Genomic DNA, 23,503 nt, shown 5'->3' on the forward strand with positions numbered 1-23,503 from the left:
AGCCAGCACCCGCTGTGTATGGAGGGGGTTCAGCTCCTAATCCGGTTCTTTATACCAGCACCCGACAGAGGGCATAAATGTCCATCCTTCCTCGAAAAAGGTTACTGCTTTGTAAGAGATGGGTAAATGTATTGATACGATCTACAACATTTGTGTTTAAATAATGGCTCCGTAGTAAGAAATATTCACACATTTCTGCAACCAAAAATCCGTTTCATTCATCTGAATCGCCTTAGAACAATTTTTGCGTTTTTTTTTAGTTTTTTTTCTTTACAGCAACATTGCAGCTGTATAACGGACAAGTAAAATATTTTTGATCTTTGCGTCAATTCCAATAATGATTTACCCAATTCTGACTAATGAACAGATTCTCATTTCTGTCGCATGCACTCTTCATTTTGCACTTTAATTTCCATTTGTTTTGGCATTTTAATGATTAACAAACTTCTTATGTACTTATGTTTTTAGTTTTTTTGCTTCAGGGCACAGGACATCTCCAGATATTTGCAAAATCAGACTGTGGCCAGCAGTAGTGCTTTAGGCCACAAACTTCACCAACGAATATATGGAAGCGCCTGTTTCTGAATGTAAACCTGTGGCGGATATAGAGAATGTGTCTGATGCGTCTGGGATTTATAGTTCGTAGCGATCAGGCGATGAACGCGTACAACCATTCACGGGCAGTCTGTGATCACAGGACGGGATGTTGTTCTTCTGGAAGTAAATTACACAAACTATTTTGTTTTCTCCAGCGCAGAACGCACCTCCTCCGGTTTGTAGCCCCAGGGGCCCACGTTGCCCTGTAATTACATTATTTTTATTACTTTATGAAAACAATTACACAATCACATTCGTACGTTACATAAGTTCCGGTAATACTAATCATTATTCTTGTTCTCGCACGTTAACCAGATCATTACTAGGGCATTTCCTTTTTTTTAACAAGGACTTGTCTGATCAGATTATATCAATGATCTATTTAAAGGATGGGTCATCAATTTGTGATTGGTGAGGGTCCAACATCTGGCACCGTCACCGATCAGTTGTTACCAGCTGTGGCCAGATGGAAACACATGGAACCATGTGTAGTGGTAGCTTCCGCCGGGTACTGCAGACCAGCTACTATTGAAGAGAATAGGAGCTGATCTTCAGTACTCAGCTGCCACTGCTACACATTGAATGGAGCCGCACAGGGCCTGGTTTGTGTCAGCTGATCGGTAGGGGCGTCAGACCCCAGCAATTTGATATTCTGATGAGACAACTCCTTTGAGGTCTAATTCACACAGCTGTAAATTCTAGTCTGTATTACAGCTGTAAGTCTTGGCCTTACTGTAGGTGCCATAATCTGGACTAACAGCATCATATATGTTTATCATGCTGGTAGTTCACGTCACTTGTCCCGCTGTCAGGCTGGAACTTGCGTTTGTAATATGGATTGTTAGCGCTCACCTAGTGAGGTGGATCCACAAAGTTATAAGGCAGGTAAACACAGACTGAGGGCAAAGAAGCAGCAGGCTGGGTTTGTCAGATGACACGTGGCACAGAGAGGACCTTGACAATTGGCTATACTGGAAGCCAGGAAGACAAGCATGGAAGGGGACACCAGAGCCAAACAGCCAATAGAATAGATGCAGGTAGGAATTTGCAAAGATGATTGCAATATAATGGAACAGTCTCTAAGAAGCAGTTCATAATGCTTACAGCAAACGATGGGTTATTCAGTTGGTCTTTGGAGGAGTAGAAGAAAGTTGTATGAGCCAAAGGAATCTGAGGAGATGGCAGCAGCAGAAGAAACTGGAAGGTGGCAAACTCCAAAACAAATGGCAACTGAACATATCACTGACTGATATCACTGGTTAACTGGGCCTTAAAAGGCCTTGGGAGATGATGTCACTGAAGAACATGGGGCCACTTTTAAGACCCAACGTCGAGCACAGCAAAGGGAGGTGGCAACAGAAAAGTAGAGGAGTGGTGTGTAACACATGAGAAAATACAATTGCAATACGATTGTGTGAATTGGCCCTAACACAGTGCATGTTATCAGGACAAAATCACCAGGGTATGTGAACTTTTGATTGGGGTCATTTGGATGTTTTGGGTTGTCATTATGATTTTAAAAGAAAAGAGAAAACACAGTAGTTTGACAATAAATGGCTTCACCCAACCACTAACCATGAGTGGAGAAAAAGTTTTGGTGTTATCATTCATATTCTCTGAAAAAAAGGCAAAGAAAGCAAAAATTCTACCGGGGTATGTAAACTTTTGAGCACAACTGTATATCAAATAATAAAACAATTGTAAGTTAAAGTAGGGGACTAAATAAAAAAAATAGAAATAAAAAAAAATTAAACAAATACAAAAGTTTTACTTGTAATAAAAAAATGAAACATAATTGATATTGTTCAGAATTGTCTTACGCCACTAAAATAATAAAAGGTACTTAACAAATTTGGTATCCCCATAATTGTACTCGCCCAGAGAATTATGTTTGCTATTACCCAATAAACACAGTAAAAAGGAAATTAAAAAAAACAATGACTGTGTAGCTTTTTTTTGTGTTTCTTCACCTCATTTGGAATTTGTGTCCCATTTTTCAGCACATAATATGGTAAAATTATTGGTGTCATTGAAAACAACAACTAACAAAAAAAAACAAACTACAAGCCCTCATACTGCTATGTTAAAGCAAAAATCAAAAAGGCTATGACTCTTGGGACACATTCAGACATCTGTTCGTTGCGTACGAGTTTTATCCGTGTTTTTCTCGGATAGCACTCATAGCTGATATAATCTATGATTTTTTGTGAACAGGGTGGTTTGCCCGAAATCGCAGAGACGTCTCTGATATTCATCCGAGGGTCGGATTAAAATCGTCTATTAGATAGGAGAAGGTGGAGAAACAGTTTGTTTCTCATTTGAGAAAAACTTATGAAAATAAAACGGAAGTGTGAATGAGGCCTTAGAAGAAGGGAAGGAAAAAATTGCAAACGTTATAAATAATAATATACAAGACATTTCATGCTTTAGTTACTGGTGACACCACTTTTCCATAATTACCTTATAAATGACTTTACCCTCTTGCAGGATGTAAAGCCTCTCGGGCAGGGCAGCATACTTGGCACTACACAGATTCTGCATGGTATCTAACACCACAGGACAAGATGGCAACTCCTCCAGCAGGCGTTTAGCTGCAGCCAGCCGGTCCTGGATGTTCTGATGTTTCTTTATTGATATATTGTTTTTAAAAGCCCAACCATCTAGAAATGGAATAAAACGAAGACATTCACACATGCATCGATACTGGAGCCAATATTCTACTGGATTAGCTATCAAACTCGTCAAAGCATCAGATTGATGAGGGCAATTAAGTGTCAGTGCTGTTCGATCCCATGAGGCTGCTCCGTGGAGGCATATAAGGTCTCTGTGGTGGGATGTAAGGTCTCTGTGGAGGAATGTAAGGTCTCCGTGGAGGGATGTAAGTTCTCCATGGAGGGATGTAAGGTCTCCGTGGAGCGATGTAAGTTCTCCGTGGAGGGATGTAAGGTCTCCGTGGAGCGATTTAAGGTCTCCGTGGAGGGATGTAAGGTCTCCGTGGAGGGATGCAAGGTTTCAGTGGAGGGATGTAAGGTCTCAGTGGAGGGATGTAAGGTCTCCATGGAGGGATGTAAGGTCTCAGTGGAGGGATGTAAGGTCTCAGTGGAGGGATGTAAGGTCTCCATGGAGGGATGTAAGGTCTCAGTGGAGGGATGTAAGGTCTCCGTGGAGGGATGCAAGGTTTCAGTGGAGGGATGTAAGGTCTCCATGGAGGGATGTAAGGTCTCAGTGGAGGGATGTAAGGTCTCCATGGAGGGATGTAAGGTCTCCGTGGAGGGATGTAAGGTCTCCGTGGAGGGAAGTAAGGTCTCCGTGGAGGGATGTTAGGTCTCCATGGAAGGATGTAAGGTCTCCGTGGAGGAATGTAAGGTCTCCGTGGAGGAATGTAAGGTCTCCATGGTGGGATGTAAGGTCTCCGTTGAGGGATGTAAGGTCTCCGTGGAGGGATGTTAGGTCTCCATGGAAGGATGTAAGGTCTCCGTGGAGGAATGTAAGGTCTCCATGGAGGAATGTAAGGTCTCCATGGAGGAATGTAAGGTCTCCATGGTGGGATGTAAGGTCTCCATGGAAGGATGTAAGGTCTCCGTGGTGGGACTTAAGGTCTCTGTGGAGGGATGTAAGGTCTCCGTGGAGGGATGTAAGGTCTCAGTGGAGTGATGTAAGGTCTCCGGGGAGGGATGTAAGGTCTCCGGGGAGGGATGTAAGGTCTCCGGGGAGGGATGTAAGGACTTTGTGGTTGTCAATCACAATAAATGATCCTGTGGATTTTCATCAGTATTTCCACTCCCTTTAGCTCTTTCATTTCTTGCGTTTTTTTTAATTGCATTTTATTAGTGAGGGGTTTTTTAACATGTATTTTTAGCAATTTTTTTCTGCTGCTTTTTTTGTCCCATTTTGGTAGATCAAATTTTAAATAAATCTACTTTAATTTTGAAACTCGTTTCATTATCGAATTTGCTCCTTTTTTGGTCTATTTTCTTTTATTTTTTACTTTTTTTTAATTTGAGCCTTATTATTTGAACTTGTGGATTTTTTTAGAAGTCTATTATAAATGTATTTGCCTGATTTTTTTATTTATGTTCACCATTGTGGGTTAAGTATGGGGTCTCCAGATGATTTCAGCTGATTCATCATTCATAAAATGTCACAGACGAAAATAAAGATAATATTTGATTTAGCACAAAATTTGATAACCTCGTGCGCCATTTTGAAGAATTTAGCGCAAAAAACATCAACAAATACCAGAAGACAAAAAAATGCAAATTATTAATCACGCCCTTCTGGTTTGCTGAGTTACCTAGCTTTATTGATACAATCATGTGCGTATTACATGTGTTTTTACTGTGTTTTCGCTATGGAAATGCAATAAAAAAACAACACAAATTCAGTTATTATCACTGGATTGTTAGCATCTCATTCAAATCTAAGGTGAAAATACAAAAAAAAACAAAAAAAACATATGGACTGCAAGAAAAATTAACAAACTGCGAATTTCAAAATCACACCGAAGGTCAATTAATGCAGTGTAAAAAAACAGCAGAGTGCATGAGATTTACATAAATCTCATCCACTTTACTGGGTCTGTTGCTTTTTTGTGTGTGAAAATAAGTAGCAGAACAAAAAAATAAAGAAAATCTCCAATTTCTATAAGGGTCTATGACCGTCCCGATCAGAGTTACCTTGGCGAGGTGGGATGGCCTTTTATGCTATTTTTGATGAAAAAAGAGTATTACTAAAAACTCTGTTATTTAAATGCACTTTTTGTTTTTTATTTACTTAGTTACAGCAGGTTTTTTTGCTCACTTTTTCTCATGCAGGTTTTATATGTTTCATGGCCAATGTGAACATGCGCTTATGAGCTGCATGTGTACCAACTCAAGTGAAGCTCAATTTTTGTGTTTTTTCTTTGTATTATTCCATTCTGTGCAATCCGGGATGTGGCCTTCCTTTTTCTGAGCCTAAAGATTGTATATAAGGCTTTCCCAGACTGGTGTTTCACTAGTTGGGCCCGGTCCTTTTTGTCTGCACTTATTCACACTGAGGTCAACATTGACACATGGTAAGGTTTTAATATTAGACAGTGTAGGACTGTTCCGATCAGAGTTACCTTGTCGTGGTGGGATGGATTTTATGCTATTTTTGATCAAAAACAGTATTACTAAAAGCTCGGTGTTATTTAAATGCCCTTTTTGTTTTTTTATTTACTTAGTGACGGCAGGTTTTTTTGCTCACTTTTTCTCTTGGAGGTTTTCTATAAGGGTATGTTCACACTGTGTTTTATTATATGGATTCTCAGAGTTAACTCACTCTGCAGCCAGCAATGAGCAGGGAAACAGCCTGTAAAAGTCAAACATTGCTAAATTTTTAAGACAATCCAATTGCTAAAATGATTTTTAGCTTACCCTTCTGGTTGAAATTAATAGATTCTAGTGATAGAATGGTTGATCAGCTGAACTGCTTTATCTCTACTCATCCAGACCCTCCAAATCTTGGTTTGTTTTGGGATACTTTAAAAGCATACCTAAGGGTACCGTCACACATTGAAATTTTCATCGCTGCGACGGCACGATCCGTGACGTCGCAGCGATCGTATGAATATCGCTCCAGCGTCGTAGACTGCGGTCACACGTTGCAATCACGGCGCTGGAGCGATGCCGAAGTCCCCGGGTAACCAGGGTAAACATCGGGTAACTAAGCGCAGGGCCGCGCTTAGTAACCCGATGTTTACCCTGGTTACCAGCGTAAACGTAAAAAAACAAACAGTACATACTCACCCGTCGGTGTCCTTCAGGTCCCTTGCCGTCTGCTTCCTGCTCTGAGTGCAGCCGTACAGTGAGAGCAGATCGCAGCACCGCTGTGATCTGCTCTCACTTTCCGGCCGGCACTCAGAGCAGGAAGCAGACAGCAAGGGACCTGAAGGACACCGACGGGTGAGCATGTACGGTTTGTTTTTTTACGTTTACGCTTGTAACCAGGGTAAACATCGGGTTACTAAGCGCGGCCCTGCGCTTAGTTACCCGATGTTTACCCTGGTTACAAGCGAAGACATCGCTGGATCGCTGTCACACACAACGATCCAGCGATGTCAGCGGGTGATCAAGCGACGAAAGAAAGTTCCATACGATCTGCTACGACGTACGATTCTCAGCAGGATCCCTGATCGCTGCTGCGTGTCAGACACTGCGATATCGTAACGATATCGCTAGAACGTCACGAATCGTAACGTCGTAGCGATGGAAATTTCAATGTGTGACGGTACCCTAAGGGGATGTCTATCCTCCACGATCTCTTATATCAAGCGGATAACGGCGGGGGAGGATGAGGGGATGGAGCGGCGGCTGAGAGACTCGGAGGCTGCCTATGTGGCTAACCAAACTAGTGGTAACAGGGCGGAATGGCTTACTTCCCAGAGGCTATATACTCAACATATAGACACTAAATCAAAACGCAAATTATTCTTTACCCATCAATCCTACTTCGAATTGGGGAATCAGGCCAGTACACTTCTAGCTTTTTTAGTACGCCAACATAACACCTCTAATACAATACTACAAATCCGGACACTTGATGGTACATTGGTATCTTCTACTGAGGGGATTCTCCAGTGTTTTCATGATTACTATAAATCATTATACAGGTCTAGTATCGATCTTGGTGTCCCTGAATGTTTAGACTATCTATCGGACATAGCGTTCCCCTCACTGAGTCCAGCTCAGCAAGCCTTTATGGAGGCTGAGTTTACTTTGGAGGAAGTGGAGCATGCTATCACGGATATGGCCACTAGGAAGGCCCCTGGACCCGACGGATTTCCCGTTGAGTTATATAAGAAATATCGAGGTCATCTGGCACCACTTTTATTGAAGGTACTTCGGAGTATATGGGAGGGAGAATCTATGCCTGAAACATTTTACGATGCAAATATTATTGTACTTAAGAAAGAGGTAAGAGACCCTCTGGAGTGTGGATCGTATCGCCCCATATCACTGGTGAATGTAGATTATAAAATCTTCACCAAAATTTTAGCTACTAGGCTGAATACGATCATACTAGACCTTATACACCCAGACCAAACCGGCTTTATGCCTGGAAAAAGCACCTCCATCAATATCAGGCGGGTCCAATCGGTGATTCAATATAGTTCTCTAGAGTCAGCTAATAATAATAATAATAATAATAATAATTTTTATTTATATAGCGCCAACATATTCCGCAGCGCTTTACAACTTATAGAGGGGACTTGTACAGACAATAGACATTACAGCATAACAGAAATCACAGTTCAAAATAGATACCAGGGGGAATGAGGGCCCTGCTCGCAAGCTTACAACCTATGAGGAAAAGGGGAGACACGAGAGGTGGATGGTAACAATTGCTTTAGTTATTTGGACCAGCCATAGTGTAAGGCTCGGGTGTTCATGTAAAGCTGCATGAACCTGTTAACAGCCTAAGTATGTAGCAGTACAGACACAGAGTGCTATTAACTGCATAAAGTGTATGAGAACATGATGAGAGGAACCTGATATATATATATTTTTTTTTTTAAATAGGCCACACAGGGATAGTTAGGTTAATGCGTTGAGGCGGTAGGCCAATCTGAACAAATGCGTTTTTAGGGCACGCTTAAAACTGTGGGGATTAATCGTATTAACCTGGGTAGTGCATTCCAAAGAATCGGCGCAGCACGTGTAAAGTCTTGGAGACGGGAGTGGGAGGTTCTGATTATTGAAGATGCTAACCTGAGGTCATTAGCGGAGCGGAGGGCACGGGTAGGGTGGTAGACTGAGACCAAAGAGGAGATGTAGGGTGGTGCTGAGCCATGGAGTGCTTTGTGGATGAGGGTAGTAGTTTTGTACTGGATTCTGGAGTGGATGGGTAACCAGTGTAATGACTGGCACAAGGTAGAGGCATCGGTGTAACGGTTGGTGAGGAATATAATCCTGGCAGCAGCATTCAGGACAGATTGGAGTGGGGAGAGTTTGATAAGAGGGAGGCCGATTAGTAGAGAGTTACAATAGTCCAGACGAGAATGAATAAGTGAGACAGTAAGAGTTTTTGCAGAGTCGAAAGTAAGAAAAGGGCGAATTCTAGAAATGTTTTTGAGATGCAGATAAGAAGAGCGAGCCAATGGTCGGATGTGGGGGGTGAATGAAAGCTCAGAATCAAGGATGACCCCAAGGCAGCGGGCATATTGCTTTGGAGTAATGATGGAACCGCACACGGAGATGGCAATGTCAGGCAAAGGTAGGTTAGTAGAGGGAGAGAACACGAGGAGTTCAGTTTTTGACAGGTTCAGTTTCAGATAGAGGGAGGACATGATGTTAGAGACAGCGGTAAGACAATCACTGATGTTTTCTAAGAAGGTCGGCGTGAAAGCAGGAGAAGAGGTGTATAATTGGGTGTCGTCAGCATAGAGATGGTACTGGAAACCAAATCTACTGATTGTTTGTCCAATAGGGGCAGTATACAAAGAGAAGAGGAGGGGGCCTAGGACTGATCCTTGAGGAACCCCAACAGTAAGGGGAAGGTGAGAGAAGGAGGAACCAGCAAAACATACAGTGAAGGATCGGTCAGAGAGATAGGAGGAGAACCAAGAGAGAACGGTGTCCTTGATGCCGATGGAGCGGAGCATAGTGAGGAGGAGCTGATGATCCACAGTGTCGAATGCTGCGGAGAGATCCAAGAGAATTAGCATGGAGTAGTGACCATTAGATTTAGCTGTTAGTAGGTCATTAGAGACTTTAGTGAGGGCAGTTTCAGTAGAGTGTAAAGAGCGGAAGCCAGATTGAAGAGGGTTGAGAAGAGAGCTATCTGAGAGATAGCGGGTAAGGCGGGAGTGGACCAGGCGTTCGAGGAGTTTAGAGAAGAAGGGAAGATTAGAGACAGGTCTATAATTAGCGGCACAGTTTTGGTCGAGGGAGGGTTTTTTAAGTAATGGATGTATGATGGCATGCTTAAATGAGGAGGGAAAAATACCGGAGGTGAGGGAAAGGTTGAATATTTTTGTTAGGTGAGAGGTGACAGCCGGGGAAAGGGACTGGAGGAGATGTGACGGAATGGGGTCACTGGTGCAAGTGGTCGGGCGAGAAGATGCAAGGAGCCTGCTTACTTCTTCTTCTGTAACTGGTTCAAAGTCAGAGAGTGAACTAGATGCAGTGGGGGAGGGAGGACAGTGCATGGTATGAAGAGATTGGGAGATGATTTCCTGTCGAATGTGGTCAATTTTTTCTTTGAAGTAATTGGCCAGATCGTCAGCACGGAGATCTGTGGTTGGGGCCTGCTCTCTTGGGTTGAGTAGGGACTGGAAAGTGTCGAAGAGCCGTTTAGGGTTATTGGACAGCGAGGTGATGAGGGTGTTGAAATAGGTTTGTTTGGAGAGGTGAAGGGCAGAGTTGTATGTTTTTAGCATGAACTTATAATGGATGAAATCTTCGGGTAGATTAGATTTTCTCCACAGACGTTCGACGCACCTGGAGCACCGCTGCAGGAAACGTGTTTGCAGCGTGTGCCACGGTTGTCGCCGTCTGTGTCGAGTTGTTCTATGTATAGGAGGTGCAGCTTCATCCAGGGCACTTTGCAGGGTTTCATTGTAATGCTTCAGAGCAGAATCAGGACATGAGATGGAGAAGATTGGGGCCAATGAGGACTGCAAGTTCTTCATAAGTTTCTGGGTGTTAATGGCCTGTATGTTTCTTTAAGTGTGGAAAGTGGGGGTGACCTGAGCGGGATGGCAGTTCTTGATAGAGAATGAAAGAAGGTTGTGGTCAGAGAGCGGGAGAGGGGAGTTTGTGAAATCATCCACTGAGCAAAGCCGGGAGAAGACCAAGTCAAGGGAGTTTCCATCTTCATGCGTTGGAGAGTTAGTATGCTGCGAGAGGCTGAAAGAGGAGGTTAGAGATAAAAGGTGAGAAGCAGATGGGGAGAGGAGAGAAGCAATGGGGATGTTGAAATCACCCATGATAAGGGTGGGGGTGTCACAGAAGAGAAAGTGTGGAAGCCAGGTGGCAAAATGATCCAGGAACTGATGAGAGGGGCCAGGAGGACGATACACCACCGCCACTCGCATGGAGAAGGGGACGTAGAGTCTGACAGATAACAATTGGGCATTAGCATCGCTGGACACGGCCAAGGCGTTCGACTCTCTCGAGTGGCCTTTCCTGTCTGCATGTCTACGGAAATATGGTTTTGGGGACAAATTTATTAGAGGAATAGACACACTATATAAGAATCCCAGGGTGCGTATAATTGTGAATAACTCCATCTCTGATTCTTTTGCCCTGCATAGAGGAACCCGCCAAGGATGTCCTCTGTCCCCAGCCCTTTTTGCCCTTGCGATAGAGGCCTTGGCAATACGCATAAGATCCTCTATGGATCTTAAGGGAATAAATATTGCGGACCGTGTGGACAATATAGGACTCTATTCCGATGATATGATAATATTTATGGATAAAATAGAAGAAACATTACCACAAGTAATAGCGACCATAGATAAATTCAGTAAATTCTCCGGTCTTTATATAAATTGGGATAAATCTGCCCTGATGCTTCTATCTCACACTCCGATGCCCTGTCTCGAGACTCTCTCGCCTCTGCCTATCGTTTCTAATTTTAAATATCTAGGTATCCATATGTCTCAATGTAGCCGGCTGGACCTTCAACTTAACATTTATCCAATACTGGATTTGGTCAAATCTAAATTCATAACTTGGAGCAAACTCCCCCTCTCTGTTGAAGGCCGCATTAATTTAATCAAAATGATATTGCTTCCCAAACTTAATTACTGCTTTCAACATAGTGCTGTACCAATACCCAAGTCTTTCTTTGCAAATTTAAACTCCTTAATCACATCCCTTATATGGGGGAAGACTAGGCCTAAACTTGTTATCTACTCTGCAGAGACCCAAAAAAGGGGGGGTGGGGCGGCCCTGCCAAATTTTTATTTGTACTACCTTGCTGGACAAGCTAAGGCGATAAATAAATGGATGCCCAATAACTCTCTGCCCAACTCTGAGAGTCATTTACTTCACTCTGCCCGGATTGATTGCCCACTGGGGTTCTTGGAGATAGAGAAAGTCAGTACTCCTCGTTTGCTACCTTTACTCCGACTGGCGAGATTAATATGGAGACAAATTAAAAGAGTTATTAAATTTGTAGATATAATAGCTGAAATGCCATTGTGGAATAATAGTTGTTTCCCAGAGCTACTGAATCACCCGTCTACTGATTTTTGGATATCATATGGTGTTCTCTCGGCAGGTGACGTACATACTCAGGGGGTTTTTGTATCCTTTGAACAACTACAAAATACTTATAACATCCCGAGATCTCAATTCTTCCGGTATTTACAGCTAAGGTCAGCTTTCCAGTCGCACATGCGAAGTGTAGGTACAGGTCGAGGGATTTCATCTTTACCTTTGATAGGTATCCTCAAATCACAGGGCCCTCAAGGACTCATTTCCTCTTTATATACATATCTACTATCTGTGGGAGATGGGTCCACCATCAATTCTATCAAAGGGAAGTGGGAGGGACTTCTTCCCGATGTACTGGGAGAGGAATGGGAAGAGATTCTGGAGTCTCCAACTAAAGTTTCTCCTTCAGTAAATAATAAGATGACCCAGTTATATATTATATACCAGACTTATTTGACCCCGACACGACTCTTCAAAATGGGTCGCCTCCTCTCGTCAGATTGCTTACGGTGTCATACACATGATGCAGACTTTATTCACATGATTTGGAGGTGCCCGGTAGTTCTACATTACTGGAAAGAGGTGACGACACTACTAACATCTTTATTGTCGATTCCTGTCCCACTTGAGCCATTGACCTGCTTATTCGGGGCGTGGGATGCGGAAACTTGGGATCACTATACTGGGATCTTCCTTCGAGAGACGCTCTTCATGGCACGGAAGGTGCTGGCGTTAAGGTGGATGGGTGGTTCCCCCCCGACTCTCAGGGCTTGGATAGATTTGGTGAATTCGATTATCCCATATGAAAAAACACTGTACCAAAATAGAGGATGTCCAGGTAAATTTGAAAAGATCTGGGGTAGATGGAATTCCTCTTATCATACTCTATAGTCTACACTGACATGATGTGTACACGAGGAGGTGGATGGGTGGTTTTGGGGGCAACGTTTGCAGAGAAGGATTCATGTATGATTTTCCTTTCGGCGACTTACTATAGATGGTTAAAGTAGTTAAAGTTATATAATAGGTATTTTATAAGGTTCTAGTGATTTAACATGCACAGTGTATTGCCTCTGTAAATTTTGGATAGGATGTAACTCTGCAATTATTTGCATCCTATGGTATAATTGACAATGACAAATGCAAATATGTGTAATGTTTGTTTTATTCTGAAATTAAACGAATTAAAAAAAAATAAAAAATGATTTTTAGCCCAAAATACGTGCGTTAAGGAAAAGATGACCCTGAAGGTGAAGGTGTGCTTATCTTTTACGTAAAGCCAGTCTCCCCAAAAATGGTCCTTGGTAATTCATACAAACAATCCAATATTCTCATACCTTCTGCATGTGCTTCATCAATGTAGATAATCAAAAAATCTGCCACCGAGGAGAAATCCTGGACAAGCTTATTGTACTCGCTAAGCCTGAAAAAGAATGGCGGTCATGTGCAGCTGCCAAATGCGAGGACCAAAGGACGCTGACCTGAGGAAAAAATATATAAAATTACATAAGAAACATATTTTCACATATTATAGCTCTTGAACTCTCTCATTCTATTTGTTTAGTATTTTTTCTTATGCAAAAATAAATTCAAATATACGGTATTAGTTATTTGTTAGGAGGCTTTATGTAGTTTTTACAAAAATTCTAATATAACTGCTAATTAAAACTAGATTGCATCAATTACATCTACCTTTTTAGAGACTTAAAGAAGTATTCTCAAGTTTGAACCTTATCCCCTATTCATGGGGCAGGGAATAACTTTCAGAACTCTGTGGGTTCGACTGCTGTGGCCTCCAACTATTCAAAGAGTCCCCAGCCCAGTGGAGTGGTGGTTGATCACGAGCACTTTGGAGAATGAGGCAGTGGATGGCAAGATCTGGAGTAAATACGAGAAAAAACTTCAGACAGGGTGATGAACTTTAGAGGGGACCAGGTTGCCTAGCAGTACGGCCCCCAGTTTATAACTAAGAGAGGTAACGGGCCGGGACGGAACAGGGAAGAGATTGCCAGGTGGGAATTCAAAGGCGGCAGCAAACAGAGAAGCTAAGTACAGGCCATAGTTGGCAATTTATTTCCCCTAAGGGGAAAACCATGAGTTGAAGTATAGGACTCTCACTTACTGGACTGTAGTACTGTGGTGGGTTGTGGTGAAGGTGGAGGAATTTGTGAACAGAAGAGAGCCTGAAAGAGGTAGAGAGACTGTATGTGAAGATGCTCTATATTGTGAAGGAAAGGTTTGTGAAGTTGGGCACCTGCTCTCTATTATACATAGTTACTGTTAAGAAAAACAGTTTATTGTTGACTGGTGGTCTCCCTCATTGAACTTTTCAACATCTGGTCCTGGCCAGCAAAAGTCACCGGCATCATGCAGCCTGCAAGGATGTAGTGCTCCCGTAGACAAAGTCCACACACCCAGCCAGAACCCCAACATTCATGTAACGTGTCGGGCGTAAAAGATGAACACCTTCCAATGGCTACCGCCCAGAGCCAAGTTACACTTCCAAAAACATTAATGTGTAAAAACAAGGCTTCTCCATATTTTGTTCCATTCCATGCAGGGAAAAGTCCAAGATCCTTCTTCTACAATTGTGGTAAACAGAACAAGATGTAGTGCGTCTCCAGCAATGGGTGTGAGATGACAACTGCAGCACACTCTAAGGCTAAGAGCACAGGCTTCTTATACCAAGGTGCTTTTCTTGGCAAATACTTTAATGTTGCCTTAGGCCCTATTCACAAGACAGAGGCCAAAAGTGTGTTCTCTTACCTACAGTTTTCATATGCATACGGTTCACTTAACTGTATAACAAAGCATAGCAGACTTCCTTTTTATACCCAAAGCCACCGAAATGGGTCAACCAGAGGCACACGCATCTTTGGTGTAACCTGTGCAGCCGCACAGGGGCCCAAGAGGTAAGGGGGCCCATTTCCACCTTCAATGCAGGTGGAATTGTGCATTATGAAGAGCTATTGGCCTGCATATGACCCATACACTGTTCTTGCACAGGGGCCCTCTTCTGACTGTGACCACCAGTAGGGTCAACTATGGTGGACAGATGCCACTGGCTACAAACGCTATGTGCACCAAGCCTTAGACTTAGGTTTTCAATCTGTGCCGCATATATCCCAAGGGAACATGACGCTATAAAGTGTTCTTGCACTGCTGGCATTATGTGCTTTTAATAGATGCAGCACAGAGATACTGCAGCAAAAAAAATTAAAAAAATGAAAGGGGCTTATTGGTTTCTGAAAACACCTGTCCCATGGCTGGTTTGTATTAAAAAAACAAAAAAAAAAAAAAACAAACTTGCACTTTACTCACTTTCCCTGGGTCCAGCTTTGAGTCTCTGCCACTGCTCTCAGTGTCTGCTATTGTCTTCAGTGCTGAAATCATATCAACAGTACTGCGGCCAATCAGTGAGTTCAGTGGCTTCTGCTGTTTACTCTCAGGCAGAGCCACTAAGCTCAATGATTGGCTGCAGGGAGTGCCCTAAAAAATGTGGGGCCACCCTATTTTTAATAACCAGCAAAGGCTAAATAGACAGCGGTGGGCTGATATTAATAGGCTGGGAAGCTCCATGGATACTGGCCCCTTCCCAGACTAATAAGTTCAGCTCACAGCTGTCTGTTTTCCCTTAGCTGGTTATTAAAAATAGTGGGACCTCACATTATTTTTTTACACTTCTTCCTAAAAAGCTGCCAGATAAGCTCCACAGAGCTTTTAAAATATCTGATGGCTATCTATATACTGTATCTATCTATGTCTTTATATAAGATTACTTTATTAGAAGGAAAACTAGCTTTAAATTACATAGAAATTACAGTATGTGAAAGATGATGTTAAAAATGACTCCAGCATTAGGAACGCTGTTGACCACAAGAGCTAAGAGAATAAAGTAACTTTGTCCATTGGGGTAAATACTGTGATGGAGCAGAATGGGCAAAGGATCTTCTTTATGGTGAGGATCAATGGGGTTGGTGGCAGTGTGAAATCTTTAACAGGATCACATTTCTTTTAAGGGAAATTTTAGTTGAACTGCTCTAACTAGTTTCTACAAATCTCAGGGTGTTGAGCTTTTTTTGCTGCAGGCAATAATTACTAAAACTTGTAGCTTATAACATTACATAACATACAGGTGCATCTCACAAAATTAGAATATCATCAAAATGTTTATTTATCTCAGTTCTTCAATGCAAAAAAGTGAAACTCGTATATTAGAGAGAGATGTATTTCAAGTGGTTATTTCTGTTAATGTTGATGATTATGACTTACAGCCAATGAAAACCCAAAAGTAATTATCTCAGTAAATTAGAATACTTTATAACACCAGCTTGAAAAATGATTTTAAAAGCCGAAATGTTGGCCCACTGAAATGTATGTTCAGTAAATATACTCAATACTTGGTCTGGGTTCCTTTTGCATCAATTACTGCATCAATGCGGCGTGGCATGGAGGCGATCAGCCTGTGGCACTGCTGAGGGGTTATGGAAGCCCAGGTTGCTTTGATAGCAGCCTTCAGCTCATCTGCATTGTGGGGTCTGGTGTCTCTCATCTTCCTCTTGACAATACTCCGTAAATTCTCTATGGGGTTAAGGTCAAATGAGTTTGCTGGCCAATCAAGCACAGTGATACTGTTGTTTTTAAACCCGGAATTGGTACTTTTAGCCGTGTGGACAGGTGCCAAGTCCTGCTGGAGAATGACATTTCCATCTCCAAAAAGCTTGTTGACAGAGGGAAGCATGAAGTGCTCTAAAATGTCCTGGTAGAGGCTGTGCTGACTTTGGACTTGCTAAAACAGAGTGGACCTACACCAGCAGATGACATGGCTCCCGAAACCATCATTGATTGTGGAAACTTCACACTAGACCTTGGAACTCAAAGTCTCAGAGTCTGGAGGAAGAGTGGAGAAACAGACAATCCAAGCTGCTTAAGGTCTAGTGTGAAGTTTCCACAATCAGTGATGGTTTGGGGAGCCATGTCATCTGCTGGTGTAGGTCCACTGTGTTTTATCAAGACCAAAGTCAGCGCAGCCGTCTACAAGGAAATTTTAGAGCCCTTCATGCTTCCCTCTGCCGACAAGATTTTTGGAGATGGAAATGTCATTCTCCAGCAGGACTTGGCACCTGTCCACACTGCCAAAAGTACCAATACCTGGCACCATTGAAATTGTTCCAGAAAATGAAGTATTTCTCCCAGAAAATTATTGAAATTACACGTTTTGTTAGAGACGTTTATTTCCTTTGTGTGTATTATAACAACACAAAAAAAAAAAAACAGAAAAAGAGGCAAATTGGGCACAAAACCCCACAAATGGGACTGAAAAAAACCCATGTACATAATTTTTACTTTTTCAGTGGGGTACCCTAAATATATTTTGCAATTGACCCTATGAGCTACTTTGATACGTGAAAAAATTCAAATCCATCCAACATAAAATAGTAATATAAAATATTAATAAAATAGTGAATTTTAACTTTTTTTTATATATTTTCTTAAAAGTCATTATCTTTAGTTTTATTACCTTTATAGCATGTGTTACCTTAACTATATTTACTACATTATGGAGCATCTATTTATCATCAGTCTGGAAAAAAGAAGATATCAGCGTCGTGTTCTTACCGCGGAAATAATCCCAAATATGATGTAGTTCTCCATTCATGTCCACCACTGGTGTATTCGGTGCAATTTGGCCCAAAAACGCTTCATCTTCCAAGCGAAGCCACATAATCTGGAGAAGCGACCACAAGAATTTAAAACTGAAGACCGTCGGTCCCCAATCTTCATACTGGAATTTTGAGACGTTGGCTTCAGTCATCTCAAAGCGAGATTTCAGGATACTTTCCGTAGTTTTCGGAGCCAGGAACATGAGGGTCTTACCCACAACAACGTATAGAATAAGAAAGCAGAAGATCAGAGTCTTCTGCACACACCGCACCGCACATTTTAAAAGCTGAGCAGACATCTCCAATATGAGTAGACCCAACAAGGAACTGTGAAATTTAATGCTTGTACAAAGTATTTTTTTTTCTAATTAGTGGCCAAACCTGCTTCATGGAGATTGTCCCCTCGGGGAACTATTTGTTGGCAGCCAGCAAAAGCTAGGTGTTTCCTTTTACCAAACGCGCTATATGAATAAGTGATGAGGGTGTAAAGAAAATAGAAGCATTATTGTGATATACAATATATCAGTAGACAAAAGTATACCTGTCACCCATACTACGTCTCGCCAAGGCATCACAGAGGTGCCTCAATGACATAACGGATTATTTATGAATGGATACACCACATCCACAGGCAAATTATGAGAACGTTCAATTCCTGGAAAAGACAATTAGGGTTATTATGTAAAAAAGATGTGGCCGTGTTTGATCAACTTGATAGTGGAGGAAGCATTTTTGGGGAAACATGCCCTTAAGGCTATGTGCCCATGTTGCAGAAATGCTGCGGAAATGTCCGCAGCATTTCCACAACTCCCTGCCGCGGGTAAAACACATGCGGAATTCGCATGCGTTTTTAGCTTGCAGAATGCTAGCGTTTTCCAAGCAATCTGAAGCATTGCTTGGAAAAGTGATTGACAGGTTGGTCACACTTGTCAAGCATAGTACTTGACAAGTGTGACCAACTTTTTAGTATTGATGTTGCCTATGCAGCATCAATAGTAAAAGATAGAATGTTAAAAATAATAATAAAAAAAAAATATATGGTTATTCGCACCTTTCGACGGCCCCGAACTCCTCAGTGGCGCTCCCGGTACGTTCCGTTCCCAGGGATGCTTTGCGCGGACCTTTGTGACGTCACGGTCGTGTGACCGTGACGTCATCTCAGGTGATTCGCGCAATGCATCCCTGGGAACAGAAGCCGCCGCGTGCACCGCTGAGAGGCGGGAGGACTCCGGGGGCCATCAGAAGGTAAATACAGTACAGACCAAAAGTTTGGACACACCTTCTCATTTAAAGATTTTTCATTACTATGAAAATTTAAAAAAGCATTAACCTGATCGCTAAACAGCGTAGCGAGAAAAAAAAATTGAAACGCCAGAATTACATTTTTTGGTCGCCGCGACATTGCATTAAAATGCAATAACGGGCGATCAAAAGAACGTATCTGCACAAAAGTAATATCATTAAAAACATCAGCTCGGCACGCAAAAAATAAGCCCTCACCCGACCCCAGATCAGGAAAAATGGAGACGCTACGGGTATCGGAAAATGGCGCTTTTTTTTTTTTTAGCAAAGTTTTGAATTTTTTTTCACCACTTAGATAAAAAATAACCTAGACATGTTAGGTGTCTATGAACTCATAATGACCTAGAGAATCACAATGGCTGGTCAGTTTTAGCATTTAGTGAAGCTAGCTAAAAAGCCAAATAAAAAACAAGTGTGGGATTGCACTTTTTTTGCAATTTCACCACACTTGGAATTTTTGTTCCAGTTTTCTAGTACAAGACATGGTAAAACCAATGGTGTCGTTAAAAAGTACAACTCGTCCCGCAAAAAATAAGCCCTCACATGACCATATTGACGGAAAAATAAAAAAGTTATGGCTCTGGGAAGGAGGGGAGCGAAAAACAAAAACGAAAAAACAAAAAAGGGCCGTGGCGGGAAGGGGTTAACCTAGATTTTGCCATTGACTGCTTGGAATGAGCAGAATATTAAATAATTCAGGTTTTTTTAGTTGTATAATTCCAGCATGCAAAGTATTGCTTCAGTAGTTTATTATATACACTCTTATTTATGTGCATGTCAGTACTCATCCAAGCACAGATAAGATCAATGGGACGGGAAGGAAGGAATTTACTCGGCCTCTTTATTTGTTTTGTAGCCAGCTAATTTGCATTTTATAATCTCTTTTCATTTTAATTAATGTTCCTATGTGCTCTGGATTTCTCAAGAGCAGGTTGCAGTGAGCTGCAAGAAAGCCTTACATTACAGTTTCCTTCGAGGACTTAAAGGGGTTGTCCACTACTAGGACAACCCCTTCTTAAACTAAATGTTCAACCCAGATAATATAATAAAGCCTTTACTCACTATGTCACCACTTGTGGTCAGTCACACAGAGTGACTGCAGACTTGTCGGTTTTACCCGGACATGGCCTGTCACTTGTCATATAAATGTACTTGTTTAACCTGGTGTAAATGACACTATTCTCCAGAATCCAGCGTTGTTTTTCTTTGGTTCTTACACTTGAGATATGACTTTTTCCCTGGATATAAATCTAAGATTTTTAAGACAAGAGGGTGTGGTCCTAAAGATGACCACCCAGAAGAGTTGTGAACCATGCCCACTTGGCAAGACTAGATTTACATAGAAGGAAGAGGAGGCCATATCTCTGGAATGGAGAGGACCTCAACATTAGGAAAACTCTACTTGAGCATCTGTCTGACGTTTTCCACCTAAATGAGGGCTCGGTTTCTTCTCCTTCAATGCTGTGGGAGGCTCATAAGGCAGTAATGAGGGGTCACTGTATTAAAGAGGGTTCCAAATGGAAAAAAAATTCCAAACTTGAACATAATAATCTTTCTTTGCAACTCAAAAGAGAAGAACATGAAATAACTGCATTTCCTTCTCTGCGGGTTTTGAGGAGGGTGGTAGAGATTAGAGATAAGTTGAAAGACCTATCTGTGTGAAAGGTAGAGAAACTACTTTTATACACACAGCAAAACTATTACGAAAAGGGCAATAAAGGGCATACACTATTGGGAGGCAATTGAAGGAGAAGGCTTTGTCCTCGAATCCCCAAGCAGTAAGAAGTGAAGATGGCACTATACACTACAATCCATCTGAGATTTCTAATTTAATTTATAATTTGTATAGTAAATTATATAATTTCCAGGATGAGATGAGAATAGAAGAGACTCCCTATTGAAAAATTACTTATCCAATTGTAAATTTACCAGTCCTTGCCCCTGAAGCGATAAACTCTCTTAATATTCCGGTTACTCAAGAGGAAATAGCCAAATCTTGAAAGACTTGCCTTTGGGAAAGTCTCCTGGCCCAGACGGGCTGACATATCTTTATTATAATAATAATCTTTGTTTTTATATAGCGCTAACATATTCCGCAGCGCTTTACAGGTTTGCACACATTATTATAAAACTTTTGCAGAGGAGCTGATCGCCCACAACTAAAATGTTTAACTCATTCATGGAGGGCTCTCCCATACCAGATACCTTGTCACATTATACTAAGGTGGGAAAAGACCCTCTGGATTGCTCTAATTATCGTCCGATAGCCCTTACTAAACTTGGACGTGAAAATATCTCCCCGTATGTTGGCTAATAGACTTAATCAGTGGCTACCCCGGCTTATTAGTAAGGATCAGGTAGGCTTTGACCCTTTTTGCCAGTGAGGGGACAACACCAGGAGGGCGAGAGATTTGATTGATGTTTCCAACAAAAACACAACGCTTATTTTAAGTTTAGATGCAGAGAAGGCATTTGACCGACTTACTGTAACTGGTCTTTCTTGTTTGAAACAGTGAAAACATTTGGTATCTCGTGAGCTTTTTTTTACAGCATTTAAAGGCATTGTATAGATCCCCATCAGCCTCGATGAAATTGCCCTTTTGTGTCTCCCTCTTTTCTCATCTCGAATGGCACGAGGCAGGGATGCCCTCTTTCCCCATATGTATACGTAATGTGTATAGAGCCTCTAGCGCCAACGATACATCTATATCATAATATCTCAGCGGTGGAAGTAAAAAAATAAGGTATTTAAGATTTCATTATTTGCTGATGATGTTTTACTGACCCTCACTAAACTTCATATAACACTCCCCAACCTCATTGTCACTTTGAAGGAGTATGGACAGCTGTCAGGATATCTTACCCTTGAACATTTCCCCTAATATCCTTGACTATTTAAGACAAACTTTAAATTTAGATGGAAAACTGAGGTTATTTAATACTGGGGGGTTACTTTGTCCTCTTCCTATAACAATTTATATAATTGTAACTATCCATCTCTTTTTGGAGAGTTGAGGAGGCTTTTGACTAAGTGGATGCCACTTTAACTCTCACTGATTGTCCGGATAGCTTCAGTTAAGATGACTCTCCTGCCTAAGCTACTTTATTATTTTGAGACTCTCCCCATTAAGGTTACCTTTCGGGAACTTAGGTTTCTACAAGCTGCTATAATGAAGTTCATATGGAACGAAAGACGCCATAGAATATCCAAAAGTGTTCTCACATCTCATAGATCACAAGGGGGCTTGTCGGTTCCGGATATCGTTAAATACTATTGGGCAGCACACCTGAGGAAGATTCCCTCGTGGGCTTCATTATGGGCTCACAATATTTGGACTTAAATATAAAAGATATGGTTGGCTCCGATCCACCAGAACTCCCTTTTATGGTCAACTAAGTCTATTAAGATACCATTTACTTTGTTGGGCCCTATGCAGTTTACGAGGGATCTTTGGCTCTCATGTGCAAGGCGCTTCGGTTTGGTCTCCCCCAATGATATATTTTATATACCAGCCTCTGATACCAGTTTGGAACCGGCAATGGTCCACCAGTGGATTTTGGCAGGATTATTTAGATTTGCGGATTTGGTGGATGGAAACACATTGAAAGTTCTCGTTGGATTATATAAAATCTAAATTTGCTGTAATAGAAAGTTCTTCCAGTTCATGCAGATTAAGCACCTGGAGTCTTCACTATATGGCTTATTGACGGTTTCTCAACCAACGGAATTGGGGAGGCTTTGTAAGAAAGGCACATCAACTAAAGGGTTAATATCAGATATTTACAGGATCTTGGGTTCTCCTCGGACTGACCCTCCCCCCCCTTGATACATCTGTATATGATTAGATGGGAGTCTCTCCTGGGAAAGACGCTGTCTACTCAATGCTGGCAGAATATATGGGAAAAGGCAGTCAAATCTCTAGCTGCACCCTTTATAAGGAAAACTAATATAACATTTTGATGTTTTGGTATCACACTCCAGAACTCCTTCATAGACTGAACCACCAGCTCCATACATTTGCTGTCGTTATTGCTCACCTCCGGGTTATCAGTCCCACATTTTCTGGTCTTGGCCCTTGGCTGACTGGATTTTGGAAAAAGGTGAAAACCTTAATACAAAAGGTTCTATATGTGGAGGTTGAGCTGGACCCTGCTATATACCTACTAAATGTTTCTCCTAGAGGGATGGGGAGGAATTCGACCAGACTGCTGTTGATGGCAGCTAGATGTTTGATTGCCCTTCATTGGAGACAGACTACTCCCCCTCTTATCAGAAGGTTTTGGATAGAATAGCCGATATCCACAGGATGGAGCACATGGCAGCCTTATTGAATGCGAGTTTGGACAGATTTGGGACCGTCTGGGCTCCTGGGACTATTTTAGGGCCCAAAACAACAGTTAGGAGCATGTTGGTTTTTGAACAGGTTTCTTCCTCCCTTCTCATCTTATTTAGTATTGTAGTTTTATAAGAATTGTTATAGGTGTATGTGGATGGAGTCATCTTAACTTGGCATCATTTAGAACTGCTGTTGGACTTTTGTCGTTTTCTGTTCTATTGCACAATATGTCTTGATGCCACTAGGGGGAAACGTCTTCCAAGAGTTCATTCTAATTGTACTCCATTCTTTCTGATCATCTAATTTGCAAGCCAAATTGTCATTGTTTTGTCTTATTAGTGATTGTAAAATTTTTATAAAAATTTAAGAAAAATTAGTTATTAAAAAAACCAGGGATCATAAAGTCCCTTTGTGAACG

The 23,503-nt window shown here is 41.7% G+C and overlaps 1 protein-coding gene across 1 annotated transcript; it reads right to left on the reverse strand.

Moving 5' to 3' along the window:
• Nucleotides 1-445: 445 nt before the first annotated feature.
• Nucleotides 446-17,776, reverse strand: DIO1 (iodothyronine deiodinase 1). Its single transcript, XM_077277777.1, has 4 exons — nt 17,403-17,776; nt 13,121-13,264; nt 3,058-3,257; nt 446-800 (listed from the first exon to the last, which is right to left on the reverse strand). The coding sequence occupies exons 1-4, from the start codon at nt 17,743-17,745 to the stop codon at nt 735-737; spliced, it is 753 nt and encodes a 250-aa protein (XP_077133892.1). The 5' UTR covers nt 17,746-17,776; the 3' UTR covers nt 446-734.
• Nucleotides 17,777-23,503: the final 5,727 nt, after the last annotated feature.

Source organism: Ranitomeya variabilis, chromosome 8 (genome assembly GCF_051348905.1).
Source record: "Ranitomeya variabilis isolate aRanVar5 chromosome 8, aRanVar5.hap1, whole genome shotgun sequence".
In the NCBI taxonomy this organism is placed as follows: Eukaryota; Metazoa; Chordata; class Amphibia; order Anura; family Dendrobatidae; genus Ranitomeya; species Ranitomeya variabilis.